General features: G+C 33.8%; 1 protein-coding gene and 1 long non-coding RNA gene across 2 annotated transcripts; one reads left to right on the top strand and one right to left on the bottom strand.

The window, feature by feature from the left end:
- The first annotated feature begins 590 nt into the window (after positions 1-590).
- LOC112097312 lies at positions 591-1768 on the top strand. The gene is made up of 2 exons (XM_024182496.1): positions 591-1690; positions 1747-1768. Exons 1-2 carry the CDS (start codon positions 591-593, stop codon positions 1766-1768), a joined length of 1122 nt encoding a protein of 373 aa, XP_024038264.1.
- An 11250-nt stretch (positions 1769-13018) lies between these two features.
- Positions 13019-14886, bottom strand: LOC112097255. The gene is made up of 4 exons (XR_002904916.1): positions 14560-14886; positions 13893-13982; positions 13508-13650; positions 13019-13421 (listed from the first exon to the last, which is right to left on the bottom strand). It is a non-coding gene; the product is annotated as an uncharacterized LOC112097255 (long non-coding RNA).
- Positions 14887-17163: the final 2277 nt, after the last annotated feature.

Here is a 17163-nt window from a genome sequence, read left to right as displayed (position 1 = left end):
GGTCTACATCGATACTCCTCCAGGACCTGGAGCTTCAAGAAAGAAGCTCAATGAGGCTATACGTGGACTACGTGTTTATGGCAAGGGAGCTAACAAGAATAAGCTTGTAATACGTCGCCTATTTTGGACAGGACCTCGATTTAAGCCTTACTATAGCAAAGGATGGGTATCTCCAGGTCTAAATAAACTACCTTATAGAACTCCTAAGGAAATCGAGACAGATGGAGTCACGACTAAGGAAAAGAAAGTAAAGATAGATCCTTTTCCTATCCGGTTGAGTACACCTATGAACTTTGTGGCTGTAGGACATGAAACTCTGTAGACTTTATTGAGGTTAATAGAGTGATTAAATATTTTAAGGCAAGGAGTAATCATTTATGACTAGTAATTCTATTTTGGTCTTTTTGGCTTTCTATGTTGCTTGCGACTTTGTATTAACGTAGAATGAAATATTTATTGCTCTTGTTTACAATATCAAATTTTCTTAGTTACACTACTTATTCAGTACTCTGCGCACTTGCACGACCTTTAGCTATGAATTATTTACCCCTTTTTAATTATTTATTTATTCTCCGTGTTATAGTCAAGAGATGTCACGTAGGGGAGGTGCTAGGCATGCCTCTAGCTCAAGAGATGTTTTAGGTATCGCTGACGACGCTGACCCAACCTTGCACGAGATGGCTAACGAAGGAAATCCTATGATGCGCGCAATGCTTAGATTGATGGAACAACAAAGTAAGTTAATTCAAGATATGGCTAGAGGCAGAGTTGGGGCACAAGAGAATGTGCCAGTTGAAAGGCAAGGTGGCGCAAGAGATCATGGGGCTATGGTGAACTTAGAACGATTTAAGAAATTGGGACCACCTACCTTTCAGGGGACTGCCGATCCCATGGTTGCAGAGGCATGGCTAAAACAGATGGAGAAGATATTTGTGGCTATGGGTTGTAATGATGATCAAAGGGTAATATTAGCCTCATTTGTCCTTCAGGGTGAGGCAGACCACTGGTGGGATGCCAAATCTCGTCTCATAAGGGCTGGCTTGCAAGATGCACCCATTACTTGGGAGTTATTTTTGGAGGCTTTTCATGAAAAGTATTTTCCTGAACGAGTTCGACATCAGATGGAGGCTGATTTCTTGAGGTTGACTCAAGGAACAAAGTCTGTTGCGGAGTATGAGGAACAATTTACTGCCCTCTCTCGTTTTGCTCATACCTTGGTTGCTAATGAAGGTAGTAAGTGTAGGAAGTTCCTGGAAGGGTTACGTCCTAACATTAAAGGGCGATTGACCATCCTTAAGATTAACAATTATGTCGATTTGGTGGACCGAGCAATTCTTGCGGAGAAGGATATTCTTGAAGCCCAAGTTACAAGGGATCAGAGAAATAAGAAGAATCAACAAGGTGGACCGCGAAATGGAAGTTCCTTTAGGCAGGGCACTCACTCCCAGAAGTATAATGGTGGAGGTAACAAATGGGATAACAAGGGTGTTACTGGTGACACCGCTCGGAGGAACTACCCCATTTGTCGACATTGTGAAAGGAGGCACCCTGGTGAATGCCATTGGAAAACTGGAGCTTGTTTTGCTTGTGGAGAATCTGGGCATAGGATTATGGATTGCCCAAAGAGACGTAGCGAGACTACAAATACTCCGACTAACGAAGGGCAGAGGAAGAAACCGAGGGTGCAAGGGCGTGTTTTTGCACTAACAGAAAAAGATGCTGAGGTGTCCAATGATGTAGTATCAGGTACATTGTCCTTATTCTCTAGAGAAGCCAAAGTTCTTTTTGATCCTGGTGCTACACATTCATTTGTATCTTGTGTGTTTGCCCGTTATGCTAATGTGCCTATCACACCACTGGATGTTCACGTGACAATTAGTACCCCTATGGGGGATTGCCAGTTTATAGATCATGTCTATAAGTCATGTGTGATCAGATTGTGTGATAAAGAATTCCTTGTGGATCTCCTACCTTTAGAGATGCACGATTTTGATTTGATTTTGGGGATGGATTGGTTAGGACCTTACCATGTTTCAATAGATTGTTTTGCTAAGGAAATTATTTTTCGCCTACCTGGCGAGGAAGAATTTCATTTTCAAGGGAATCATAAGAGTCATAAAGCTTTGATTTCTATGGTTAAGGCAATGAAAATGCTAAAGAAGGGGTGTGAAGGATTTTTAGCGTATATAGTTGCTGACCATCCCGATGGGGCGTGCCTTGAAGACATACCTATTGTAAGGGAGTTTATTGATGTATTTCCTGAAGATCTTCCGGGACTACCCCCAGATCGAGAGGTTGAGTTTACTATAGAATTAGTTCCTGGTACTACACCTATATCCAAGGCACCATATCGGATGGCACCCATTGAATTAAAAGAACTAAAGGTCCAGCTACAAGAATTACTAGATAAGGGTTTCATTCGTCCTAGTGTGTCGCCTTGGGGTGCTCCCGTTTTGTTCGTAAAGAAGAAAGATGGTTCAATGAGGTTGTGTATAGACTACCGGCAGTTGAATATGGTTACCGTCAAGAATAAATACCCTCTTCCCCGAATTGATGACCTCTTTGATCAATTACGAGGTGCAGCGGTATTCTCTAAAATTGATTTACGATCTGGCTACCATCAATTGAAAATAAGAAGTGAGGATGTATCGAAGACAGCTTTTCGAACTCGTTATGGACATTATGAGTTCTTAGTTATGCCTTTTGGATTAACTAATGCTCCTGCAGCGTTCGTGGATTTGATGAATAGGATCTTCCAACCTTATCCTGACCAATTTGTCATCGTCTTTATTGATGACATATTAATTTACTCTAAGAGTAAGAAGGAGCATGAGACGCACCTGAGGATTGTATTAGAAACATTGCGGGAGAAGAAGTTGTATGGAAAATTTAAGAAATGTGAGTTTTGGCTTGATCGTGTGATGTTTTTGGGACATATAGTGACGAAGGATGGTATTTCAGCAGATCCAGCCAAAGTGGAGGTAATTGTGAATTGGGAAAGGCCTGCTAGTGTGACTGAAGTAAGGAGTTTCTTAGGATTGGCAGGTTATTATAGGCGCTTTGTCAAAGGATTTTCTAGCATAGCAGCACCATTGACTAATTTGACTAAGAAGAATGTGAAGTTCAATTGGGATGAGGCATGTGAAAAGAGCTTTCAAGAGCTCAAGAGTCATTTGGTGACTGCCCCCGTTTTAACACTCCCTTCTGAAGGTAGAGGTTTTGTGATTTACAGTGATGCTTCCAGAAAAGGTTTGGGTTGCGTTTTAATGCAACATGGTAAGGTTATAGCATATGCTTCTAGGCAGCTAAAGAATCATGAACAAAACTACCCAACACACGATTTGGAATTGGCTGCTATAGTGTTTGCTCTAAAAATCTAGAGACACTATTTGTATGGGGAGACTTGTGAGATCTTCACCGATCATAAGAGTTTGAAGTACTTGTTTACTCAAAAGGAATTGAATTTGAGGCAAAGAAGATGGTTGGAGTTGGTAAAGGATTTTGATTGTTCTATTAATTACCATCCAGGTAAGGCAAACGTGGTAGTAGATGCCTTGAGTAGGAAATCATCTGGGTGCATGGCTCATCTTATCACCATGCAATCTCATGTGGTAAAAGACTTGAGGAGATGTAGGATTGAGGTAGTTACTCATGGGCAAGCAGACGTGTTAGCACATTTGACAGTCCAACCCACTCTAATTGATAGAGTTAAGGTAGCTCAGAAGAACGACATAGAACTCAATAAAATCCGTGAAGATGTGAGCAAAGGACATAAGCCTGGATTTAGACTTGATAATGGGGATGGATTATGGTTGGGACAAAGGTTATGCGTGCCAGCAGACGAAGAGTTGAAGGCGGAGATCTTAAGAGAAGCTCATGAATCATCTTACAGTATGCATCCTGGTAGTACTAAGATGTATCGTGATCTAAAGCAAAGTTTTTGGTGGAGGAATATGAAGAGAGATATTGCTGCTTTTGTGTCTCGGTGTTTAGTCTGCCAACAAGTAAAGATTGAGCATCAAAGACCAGCAGGAACTTTACAAACGCTTCCTATTCCTCAGTGGAAATGGGAACACATAACAATGGATTTCATTTCTGGATTACCTCGTTCTAGGAGGGGATGTGATTGCATTTGGGTAATTGTTGATCGATTGACGAAATCAGCTCATTTCTTGGCAAGGAAGAGTACAGACAATGTAGGGCAACTAGCTAAGTTGTTCATTAAGGAGATAGTGAGGCTTCATGGAGTTCCAGTGTCAATAGTGTCTGATAGAGATCCACTGTTCACTTCAAGATTTTGGGCTAGCTTACATAAAGAGTTGGGGACGAAATTGAGATTTAGCACTGCTTTCCATCCACAGACAGATGGGCAATCCGAAAGGACTATTCAAACCCTTGAGGATATGCTTCGAGCTTGCGTCCTAGACTTGAGTGGTGGTTGGGAAGAGCACCTAATGTTGATCGAATTTGCTTATAACAATAGCTTCCATTCGAGTATTAGCATGGCACCATTTGAGGCATTATATGGAAGAAAGTGTAGGTCCCCAATCTGTTGGGATGAAGTTGGTGAAAGAAAACTTTTGGGTCCAGAATTAATATAGATTACTGTTGATAAAATCAAGTTGATTAGAGGACGTCTTCAAACAGCTCAGAGCAGACAGAAGAGTTATGCAGATCGTCGTAGACATCAGTTGGAATTCGAAAAAGGAGATTTTGTTTTCTTGAAAGTATCGCCATGGAAAGGGGTGTTTCGGTTCGGGAAGACAGGAAAGCTTAGCCCTAGATTTATTGGACCATTTGAGATTTTAGAGAGAATTGGTCCGGTGGCCTATCGCATAGCTTTACCACCAAGTCTGTCTAGGCTTCACAATGTATTTCATGTGTCTGTGTTAAGAAAGTACATTGCAGACCCTTTACATGTGCTAGACTATCAACCGATTCAGATAAATGAAGACATGTCGTATGAGGAACAGCCTATTGAGATTGTCGATCGAGACGAACAAGTATTAAGGAATAGAGTTATTCCCCTAGTGAAGGTACGATGGATGAATCACTCTATTGAGGAAGCCACTTGGGAGAGAGAAGCAGAAATGTTGGAGAAGTATCCTCAACTCTTCCATGCATAAGGTAACCTTTTAATTTCGAGGACGAAATTTTTGTTAGGAGGGGAGAAATTGTAACGCCACAAATTCCCATACATATTAAATTGGAAATTGGGCTTTCATTGAGAATTATGGGTGGCCTATAACCCTTATTTAGAAAGGGGTACTAATTAAATAGAGGTTATTTATGAGATCATTTTGGAAAAGGGCTATTTTTCCTTATTGAATAGGGTTTCTTAAGATCCCCTATAAATACATACTTTTCCCCCTTCCATAACCCTAAGTTCACAACGTTTATTCTTCTTCTCTGCTGCTCTTTACGCTCCTACCCAAATCTTAGGATTCAAACATTTGTTTAGGAGAGACTCAAAGCGACGGGTAAGTTCACAACGTTTATTCTGAACAGCATGAGTATCTCAAATTTTTAAAGCTATATTTTCTGAACGAATTTTCTTATAAAATTTATATTTCTGGAAACTAGACATGTAGGGCTTCTTGATTAAATTTTATTTCATTAAATTCAACTTCGTTTTCAATTTTATACGTATTTTGGAAATAGAAACCACTGCACTGGAAATCCACGATTCCAGTATTGTGATCAGATTCACAAGACTATTTGTACCAGCAAATGAACTCAAAAAATTCTGAAAGTTTATATGTATGTTAATATATGTGTCTAGGATTCGCAGTTTTAATTTCATAATTTTCTGATTAGTATTTTATTTTATAAAAATCACGGAACCCGTTCTGTTTGGTTTAGATTATGTGAAAACAGTTTCGAATTTGCTGAGAAGTAAATAGTTTTTAAAATGTTTTTGATATCGGATTCTCTTGTAAATTTTACATGGGGTACTCATGGATGTCCAGAATGGTTCCATAGGATTTTATATCATTCTGAGTCTTTGATTAAGAGTTAAAATTCTGAGAATCAGACCTGTACGGGTATGAATTAGAAAATCAAATTCTTAGAATAAGTTATTGATTGTCAGATCTTGTATTTGTTTAAGGTTTTGAAGGTGTTTGAGGCTCTTAGAAGCTTAGAGGTGTGTTAATCCAAGTTCATTTGTCGAGGTAAGTAACTTCATTCCTAATGTACTGGATATGTAGAAGTATTTTGATATTATTATTATAAGTATAAATGTTTTGATACTACTTACAGGATTACTAATTTTCATAACAAAATTAGCTTTATGTAAATGTTTTCAAACCATTCTTTTTAACAAAGTATTTTATAAATGCTTTTTAATATGTAAATGATTTTATGACATGACAACCTTTTATGATGTTATCTTTAAAATGTTATGCAAGCCTAAATTATTGATATGAACTTTTATGAAACTGATACGAATGTTTTGTACCTATGTTTGATTTCAATTATTGAGGATTGTATGAGATTCTTAATGTTTTGGCTCATTGTCCATAGTTATTCTGATTCTGATTCTAATTCTGATCGTAATATACGATATATCTGTCTGGACCAGTACTGGGTTTCTGTTCTGAATGTGCACACGATATTCTGATTCTGTTTCTGGCCGGGTCACCGGGACTATAGGTGACACTATGTGACTTGAGCTAACCTGTTTGTTTTCTGTATACGTATTACATGATTTGATTCGTAAGTAAATATGCTTTTGAATATTCTGAATTATTAAGAATTTATCTTATGTTATTGTGATATATCGTTTTATGAAAATTATGAATTATGATATATGCTTTAAACAAAAGAAGGCTTGCAATATTTTTGGTATCGATAGGCCTAGTGTGTTAGGAATGGTTTTACTTACCGAGTTGACGGCTCACCCCTCGTCATTACTTTTTGCAGATTAAGTTTCTTTTGAGAGGTGCACTTAGCTTTGGAGTTAGTGATTTCCAGTTTCCGTTTGCTATTGAATAAGAGGAGGAATAAACTTGTGTTTCTATTTAGTTACTTTTATTATGAACGTGTAATTTGGAGTTTGAGACTTTTGTTATTATTTTTATATGTCCTTGAGAGAGATTATTTAGTATTTGACGTTTGGATTTATGGATTTATTTGAATAAGAATTTGAGGAATTTCAGTTTGAAACTTATGAGTAAAGATTATGATTTGTGAGTAACCTCCTTCTTCACGTGCTCCGCACGTGTTAGATTTGGGGTGTTACAATTCCCTCCTTGAAACCTATATATATGAGCCTCCATGTTCAATTGCAAAACACACCAAAATCGTATTGATTTTCTTCTCCTTTCTATTAAACAAATATTCTAGCTTTAGGCTTCAGCATTATAGAAATTAAACATTTATTTGAGGCTCATGGGAATAATGAGGTTGTGCTACCAACATTATTCAAATCCGTTGTATCTTCAGAGACAGACGCCTATATAATTCCAGCATCATTGTGAAGGTGGTGAATCTGTTTTAAGGACATTGTAAGTAGGACTTATGAATTTTAACGTTCTTATGTGAGAATTAAGCCTCATCATTTTAAAAAATACTATCGCATTATTGTTGCCAGAGTATTATTGTTAACAAAAAAGGTAAGGGTTGGAACATAACATATTTAACAACAAAGGTATCTTGACTCTTGAGGTATTTTTAAAATATAAGGACAAGACAGACAATTAACTCAAAATATGAGAACTAAATGAATACTTACTCGATAGGAAATAATTATGTAACAGTATTATATGTTATAAAAAAATATAAAGTGGCTATTTTAAGGCCAAATCTGAGCAAGATAAATATTGAAAAAATATAGGAGTATGGATGATTCAGAAAAACCTCTATAAGCTCTTCACAATGAATTATAGAACGCTCAAATTCGTGCTTGGGTGAATGAAAAATTGGATCTTGAAGAGTACCCATTGGTGTGAAAAAATAAGGAAAAATCCCAAATGAGATTTTTAGCTAATTAATCCCTCCTTGAAACCTATATATATTGGCCTCCATGTTCAATTGCAAAACACACCAAAATCCTATTGATTTTCTTCTCCTTTCTTTTAAACAAATATTCTAGCTTTAGGCTTTAGCATTTTAGAAATTAAGCATTTATTTGAGGCTCATGGGAATAATGAGGTTGTGCTACCAACATTATTCGAATATGTTGTATCTTAGGAGATAGACGCCTATATAATTCAAGCAGCATTGTGAAGGTGGCCAATCTGTTTTAAGGCCATTGTAATTTTACAGGCCTCGGGTTAGTAAAATGAGTTTTTTTATATTTGTACATATTGTCAACTTATTTATTATATCATTGCTAATATAATTTATTTATTATTATTAGTATTACTATAAATTTGTGATAAGCGTATAAGAAACTTATTAGTAAGTTTAAGTGCACTTGACCCCTCCAGTCTTTTTTAGGAACCTTACATACGAAGTGGGTAGTCTTATATCACTTGAAAGAAATAATAATAATATTATAACCACAATCTTAAAACAAATTATTTGTTGAAATGGCAACTAATATGAGCCAGCAATCTGAAACTTGTAACCCTTCTATTCATGTTCAGTCTTTACACTGGTACTGTTGCAGGTGTGGTTATTCCTCATGAAAGAAAAACTGAGAAATTCACTTAACAAAATTTCAAAAGGTAGCAATGGAAAACTTTTCTTTATTTGACCACCTTGGATCTTGTTAGATTCTTGAATGAAGATACTTTTATACTAAGAAAGGGTGAAGTTGATCACCAAGTGATCAGTGCAATAGATGCTTGGAATTAATCTAATTTCTTTGTAGAAATTATGTGTTGAATGGCTTAAGCAATTCTTTGTACAATGTGTATTTGGAAATAAAAGAGCCAAGGAGTTGTGGGAGTCCTTAGAATGGAAATATAAAACTGAGAATGCTGGTATTAAGAAATTTGTTGTAGGCTGCTTCTCAGATCATAGGATGGTGGACTCCAAAATTGTTACAAGTCAAGTTCAAGAATTATAGATAATTTTGTTAGAAGTTCATACCGAATGGATGGATTTGGGTGAAACGTTTCAAGTGGCTGCTATCACTGAGAAGCTGCCTCCAACATTGAAAAATTTCAAGAGTTATTTTAAGCACAAGAGAAAGGAAATGAGTCTTGAAAATATGATTATTAAACTTCAAGTTAAAGAAGGCAACAAAATTAATCACAAGAAAAGTGTCATTTTTTGGCTAAAGCCAATATAATGGAATATTGTCAAAATATAAAGAATAAGAAGGCCAACAAGAAGACGCTGGGTCCAAAAGGAGGGGTCTCTAAGAAGCAAACTAAATTTCAAAGGAAATGTTTCAACTATGATAAAATAGGTCACAAAGCTTCAAACTAAACAATGCCCAAGAGAAAGAGAAATCAAGAAGTTAATCTAGTAAAGAACATCTCAAAAGATGTGTCAGACATTAATCTTTCTATAGTGGTGCTTGAAGTAAATCTGGTGAGCTCCAATCCAAGAGAATAGTGAATTGCTACTAGTGCCACTCGACATGTATGCTCAAATAAGGAAATGTTTATTTCCTTTGAATCTATTAGAAATGGTGAAAAATTATATATAGAGAATTCAACCACGTTTGATATAAAAGGTCAAGGAAAATTAATTGTGAACATGACTTCTAGGAAAAAGCTGAATCTGAACAATGTTTTGCATGTGCTAAAAATTCGCAAGAATCTCGTATCTAAATCACTTTTGAACAAGCATGGATCTTGGATGGTGGTCGAGTTAAATATAGCAGTTTTGTCTAAAAATGGAATGTATGTGGGAAAGGGTTATGTATCCGATGGGTTATTCAAACTAAATGTATTGGTTGAAAAACCAAAGAATAATAGAGCTATTTCTATATTCTTGAATTTTTTAATTTATCACATGGTAGATTAGGACGTGTTAACTATAATACTTTGTGTAAGTTAATTAACATGAATCATACACCCACTTTCTAAATATATGCGAAACATAAGAGTAAATCTTGTGTTGCGGCAAATCTAGCAAGATCATTGTTTTACAAAATTGAAAAGAATATTGAACCACTTAACTTAATACATAGTGATCTATGTGGTTTTAAATCCATACAGTCGAGGGGAGGTAATATTTATTACCTTTATCGATGATTGCACAAAATTTTGGTACATATATTTGTTAAAAAGCAAAGACAAAGCTACAGAGAAATTTATGCTCTATAAAAATGAAGTTGAAAATCAACTAAATAAGAAAATTAAGGAGCTGAGAACTACTAGAGATGGTGAGTATGTTGTTCTATTTCAGTCACTTTGTGAACAATATGGAATTATACATCAAACTACAACTCTTTATTCACCTCAATCTAATGGGATTGCTGATTTAAAAAATCATATCTTAAAAAAATGATGAATGTAATGTTAATTAGTTCCGAGCTACCTCAAAATATATGGGGAAACAGTTTTATCAACGACTACCTTTTAAATTAGGTACCTCGTAAGGAATTCACCTCCTCTTGGGGAGGAGGCCCGTTTTATAAATACATTGAGTAAATCATGGCCATCGAATTAAAAATATTTTGGATGCTCAAGATTGCGCCACATCATCGGTCAACAGTACGCGGTTTGAATAGTGACGCGATATGAACATTAAGGCGGCTTGAATAGTGACGCGATTTGGTTGTAAATATTCCGTGTATATGCATGTACCGTACGCACGATTTTTGGTCTACTAACATGCTGCCACGTCACCGATCAACAATACATAAGAATTTTAGTCCAACAGGATCGTGACACCTCATCGGTCAATACCACATCATTGGTCAATGATACATCATCGTTCCGTATATGTGAACAGTAACATGGACAGTACCGTACATGTGAATAGTACCGTATATGTGAATAGTACCGTATATGTGAATAGTGACATTTTTCCTTTTATGTTACTCTTAAGGTTTTCGACTATCCTGAGTTCAAAAGTGATGTTCGTTTTGCTGTCCGGTCTCTCGTTCATTGTGAAATGACCATGATGCTCCTAAAATACATAAAATACTTAATTAAAATAAAACACACATAATTAAATCACAAGAGACTTAAATACATAAAAGTATGACTGTTAGTGAAACTTGGAGTGTAAAATGATGATTTTCTCCTTTATAAATATACATTTTCTAACACTCAACAGGGACTCAGTGTCCTCATTGAGGTTTGCCCCACCATCGCTCAAGAGGACACGCGGAGCCATTCTTATACCATAATGTCATGACCCAACCCAGACCTGGCAAGATATTGTTCGCTTTGGACCTTAACAAGGTCTGCACGGTTTTGTTTCTGGGGCACCCAAATACCCCAAAACGCGTCTTACCAATTAAGGTGTGGATCACCCCTTATAAATCTAGCATCTCTCCTGTGCTTTGCTGATGTGGGATTTGCCTAGGGTGTTACAGTAAGAATACCTTTAAACATAAGTTTGCATCTATCTAAGAATAGAGATGAAGGTGTCTTTCAAGTAGAATACTCTAAAGTGATAGCTTTTACAGTAAGCAAACTTGCCAGATATACGAGTATTTCAGGAACTGATCCTTGGAAAATAAGATTACTCAGGTAATTACACTATACTTGTAATTATAGGCTACACAATACTAGATATCGAGGTATACTAAGACTCAAGGTCTAGAAGTAGCTATGTATTTACACTAGCAGGTGCTACCGTTTCATAAAAATCATCTAATTTTGTTTATTTAGTTCTTTTTATTTTATATTATTATTGGATAAGATATAATATGATGTTAACATAACTATATTTCAGCTTATTAATTTATTAGTAATTAGTAATGCCACGTTCTTAAGTTTTATTTTTTAATTACACAAATATTTATTATTTTTATACAAATTGATGTGGTCTAAATTCCTTGATTGGATCAAACTATAAAATAATGAAACGAAATAATTGTGAGCCAAGAGCTATGATATGATTTTTTTTTTCCAAAATTCATCATATATACTATAAATACAAATCTACTTTAGATAAATAAGGATATCTATCTGCTTTAGGTAAATAAAAGTATAAATTAAGTTGTGAACATATATATATATATCGTAGATCCATCATAAATTCATCGGTTAAATTCATACTTACTGTAAATTTGTTTTGAAAGACTTTCAAAAGGATGTCAATAGTCTAACACTTTAACCAATTTCACACTACATTTGAGTCGGATCAACCGATCTAAACTAATGAATCTAAATTATTATTAAGTGTGAAATAAGAAAAAAAATTATTTGTAAATCACACATAAAATTAGTAGATTGAAGGAATCGAGGGTAAATTAATGTTGGATAGTAAATTGATCTTTAGAATTGTAAAATAAAAATTTTTAAAAAATAACATAAGACTTGTAAATTGACGTTAAGTGAGAAATGAAACAAAATATTTGTAAAACATACATAGTTAGAATTGTAAAAAATAAAAAAAATAAAAATTTAGAAAAATAACATAAAACTTGTAAATTATCATTAAGTGTAAAATAAAACAAATTATTTGTAAACCACATATAAGACTACTAAATTGAAGGAAAAATGGGACAAACTAATGTTGGAATGATAAATTGGTCTTTAAAATTGTAAAAAAAATAAAAACTTAAAAAATGATATAAAACTTGAAAATTGACATTAAGTGTAAAATTAAACAAAAAAATTACAAACCACATATAAGACTAGTAAATTAAAAAACAAGGATAAATTAACATTAAAATGGCAAGTCGGTCTTTAAAATTATAAAAACAAATTAGAAAAACAACGTAAAACTTATAAATTAACATTAAATGTGAAATAAAATAAAAAAATTATAAATCACACATAAGACTAGTAAATTGAAGGAAAAAGTGATAAATTAATACTAGAATGGCAAATTGATTTTTAGAATTATAAAAAATGAAAAAACTTCAAAAAAATAAAACTTATAAATTAATATTAAGTGTGAAATAAAACAACATTATTGTGAATTAGAGGTGGGCAAAATTCGGTTTGGTTCAGTTTTCTGTATAACCAAACCGAACATAACCAATTCAATTCTTGTTATGTCATAAATTTTTTACAAACCGATTTTCCATGAACAGTCCTAAACCAATAAATCCGGTTCGGGTCGGCATCTCTTTTATACACTCACCCGTTTAATTCAATTTTTTTTTCAATGCTTACTTTAAAAGTTTAAAAAGTTAAAATACAAGTCATCAATCAAAATCCTACACCAACGTCCAATAATCCACTAATAAAATAACACCCAGTAATAAGAATAATTTACTACAAATTAAAATCCAAGCTTTCAATAATTCAATCCATGACTTCCTTTCTTCCTTTCGTAAAAGCTTCAAGCCGCCATAGTTGATGAATCCAATGATGTAACTGTAGATTTCTCAAGCTCTATATAAAAATAATTTAATATAAATTAATTTAACAAATAAAAACTAAACATGCATAAATTACAATCTTGAAGTTGAAAGACTTACCAGATTGAACTATTTGATAAAGCTCTAAGTCTTGAATGCATGAATCATCAATGTTAACATGAACTTATTCATTGCTACCGATTGAAGAGCGTAACCAATTTTGTGAACAAATTAAGGCTTCCACCATTTGAGAAGTCAACGAACTTCGGAATGGATCAAGAACAAAATTCATTTTACTATAATCAGTTTCTACATCCATGTCCCATAACAGAATTGAGATGAAAGTGTTTTTTTTCATATTAATTAACTAGTAGAGATTGTAACAACATAAATAATCAAAATAGCTATCTAACCAGTCATAACAGCAAGAACACTGAACAAGAGGAAACATACACAGTGTAAATTAGAGAGTAATAATGGCAATAAATCAAAGTTGAAAACTTACACAAACTTCACCCTCAGCAGGCTCCAATGTAACTATTTTTCCTAGCCCCACCAAATAGTATCACAGTTGCTACTGCAAATGCCTTCCCAACTACAAAAAAAAGATTAATAAAGTCCATTAGAATGAGCTTAAAAGTTAATCATGCCAAAAAAACACAGCTGCAAACAAAACAGTCATGCAAAACCAAATGAAGTCTTTTTCATGCATTTTCACAAACATATGCCAAGTGAACTCGAGCCCAGCTTTCAACTGCACATAACCATTAAGTATTAAACAAAACATACCCATCACTCATGGAATTATAGGCATAGAATCAAACAACTCATGAGCTGACTCAATGTTACCACTCTTAACATACCCATCAATCATGGAATTAGAGGAAACTGAGTCCTCATTCCCATTTTATCAAAAATAAATCTGACCTAAATGTCACTTTCCTCAACAAGTCGTGAATCTGCAATCCTTCCCTAATCAAACCCAACCGAGAACATACTTTCAAAACTAACGATGTCGAGAATCTATCAACAGAAACCCCATTATTAAGCATTAAACAAAACATAACCAAAGCCAATTTTAGGTCGAGCTCAAAAAATTCAATAGAGAGAAACTAGCCAGAAATAAACAAAAACAAAATCAAACAGTGCGGCAAAGATAGAGAGAAACATACCTTAGATGGCAAGTTCGACTCTGGCTGACGGACGGCAATAGCTGGCTATGTAAGGCGCGACGGGGGCTGTGAAATTTGGATAAGAATGAGGAGATTTGTGAGTTATGTTTTACTTGACGGCGATGGCTTGCTTGCTAACTTAATCTAGATTCAGTTTTGGATTTCATCAATCCCAACCGAAATCGAACTGCTAATTCAGGTTATTAGACAAATCAAATGAATTATCAAACTGAATCTGATAGAACCGAATAGAAACGGTTCGATTTGGTTCTTTAATTTTTTGCCCACCCCTATTAATGTGAACCACGTATAGCACACACAAGATCAGTAAACTAAAGGAAAAGGGGGTAAATTAGCGATACAATAGTTAATTGGTCTTCATATTTGTAAAAAAAAAATATTGAAAAAATGACATAAAATTTGTAAATTAATATTAAGTGTGGAATAAAATAAAAAATTTATAAACAACAAATAGGACTAGTAAATTAAAGAAAAATTGAGTAAATTAATGATATAATCATAAATTAGTCTTCAAAATTGTTAAAAAACTTAGAAAAATGAAAAAAAAAACTTACAAATTAATAGTAAGTGTGAAATGAAACAAAAAATTTGTAAATTATAAAACATTTGTAAACTAATTATGTAGTAGTAAATTAGTCTTTAGAATTGTAAAAAAAAAAAAAACATAAAACTTGTAAACTAATATTAAGTGTGAAATAAAAAAAATGTTTATAAACCATACATAAGATTAGTAAATTGAAAGAAAAAAGAGTAGGTTAATATCGAAGTGATAAATTGGTAATCAGAACTGTAAAAAAATTAAAAACTTAGAAAAATGAAATAAAACTTGTAAATTGACATTAAGTGTAAAATGAAAAAGAAAATTTGTAAAGCATTCATAGGACTAGTAAATTGAATGAAAAATGGGCAAATTAATATTGGAGTGGTAAACTGATCTTAAGAATTGTAAAAAGAAAAAAATTAAAAAAATGACGTAAAACTTGTAAATTATCATTAAGTGTGAAATGAAACATAAAATTTGTAAACCACATCTAGCACTAGTAAATTGAAGAAAAATGGAGTAAATTAATGTTCGAGTTGTAAATTGATCTTTAAAATTATAAACAAAACAAAAGCTTGTAAATTTTACACAAAACTTATAAGTCAACATGAAATGTCGAATAACACATAATTTTATAAATCATATATAAGACTAGTAAGTGTAATCAGTAACTTGAGCAAAAAAGGATAATTACATGTTAAGTAAGTAATTGGTTACTTATTTATTTTGAATTAATGGTGGAGATTTTTCATTTAAATCTAACGATCCACATCAATTACAACATTATAGAATTATCTCATTAGAATAAAATTTATGTCTACAATAGCTATATTTATCTCCTTCCAATATCTTAACCACTTGAAAAATATTTAACTAGCTTCGTGGAGATTTTTTTTTGGATAATCCCCAACAAATGAGAAAAACAATTATCATTAAAGAAAAAGAGGAGTACAACTGATACAGTGAAAGTTTCATGTTCTAATATTCCTGTTAATTCTTGAGAATAAAGAAACAATCCCTTTGAAAATTAAAAATATTATTAAATTCAAATCTGTCTTCAAAGACTACAAGAGATGGATAATTACATTACAAGTAATTATCCTAAACTATAAAGTAAAAGAAACAAAATCCTAAACTCTTAAGAAAAGAACAATAAACTTTAAGACAATAAGAAAACTAATTTAAATAAGATAGAGATGCCTAATCTGCATCAATAACTAATCAAACAGTACAATAAATATTACTTGTAAGAATAAATTATTGAAAATCATAAAAGAGTTGTCTAAACAAATTGTAAAATCAAAATTTCCATTGTAATGTCTGCACATTTACCAACAAAAAAAAATTAACGCTTTACTATAATTAGATGGCTATAAATAAATTTTAAATTCGTATTTTAGAATGTGTACGCAGAATTTAAATTCTATTATTTCATTATTTTTTTGATACAAAAGGGGCTCTTACAATAGAGCTAAGAAGACACTAAGCGAGGGTAAGCAATCCCATACAAGTCATGATGAAGAAAATGAGTGACACTAGCCAGGGGACTACTCAATTTGTAAAGGCTAATGGGAAGGTCGGTAGAGTAATTCGAAAGGGAGTCTGCGGCAAAATTCGCCTCCCGTTAAATATGGTTAATAGTAATGTGCCAACTCTTGTGCATGAGCTCCTTAATTGACCTTACTAATGGAGAATATTCATAGTCATTAACCCAAGATTATTTAGCATTTGAACAACACATCGACCATCAACTTAAATAAGCAGCCAACAAACACTGTGGTCCCAAGCCATGACCAAGCCTTGTAAACACCCCATAGTTTTGCAACTGTGACCGTGCAGTAACCAATGTTCATCGCAAAACCACAAACTTAACTTCCATTGCAGTCCCAAAGAAGTCCACCAGTAGTAGAGCTCTCATTTCTTTTACAAGCAACATCAGAGTTGAGTTTACACCAAGCTAGGCCATACAAAAGGCTGCCAACCAATCCATTTCACCAGTTTACTTCCCTTCCCATTTAGACCAAATTTGTTCGTGCTAGAGA

This window comes from Citrus clementina, unplaced genomic scaffold (genome assembly GCF_000493195.1).
Source record: "Citrus clementina cultivar Clemenules unplaced genomic scaffold, Citrus_clementina_v1.0 scaffold_6, whole genome shotgun sequence".
Taxonomy (NCBI): domain Eukaryota; kingdom Viridiplantae; phylum Streptophyta; class Magnoliopsida; order Sapindales; family Rutaceae; genus Citrus; species Citrus x clementina.
This window is presented reverse-complemented; position numbering and strand designations above follow the sequence as displayed.

Excerpts from the sequence above, each read along its gene's own strand:
- LOC112097312 (XM_024182496.1), top strand. The coding sequence starts at position 591 with ATGTCACGTAGGGGAGGTGCTAGGCATGCCTCTAGCTCAAGAGATGTT. Across the intron at positions 1,691-1,746 it reads AAGAAACCGAGGGTGCAAGG|GTACATTGTCCTTATTCTCT; the intron begins GCGTGTTTTTGC and ends ATGTAGTATCAG.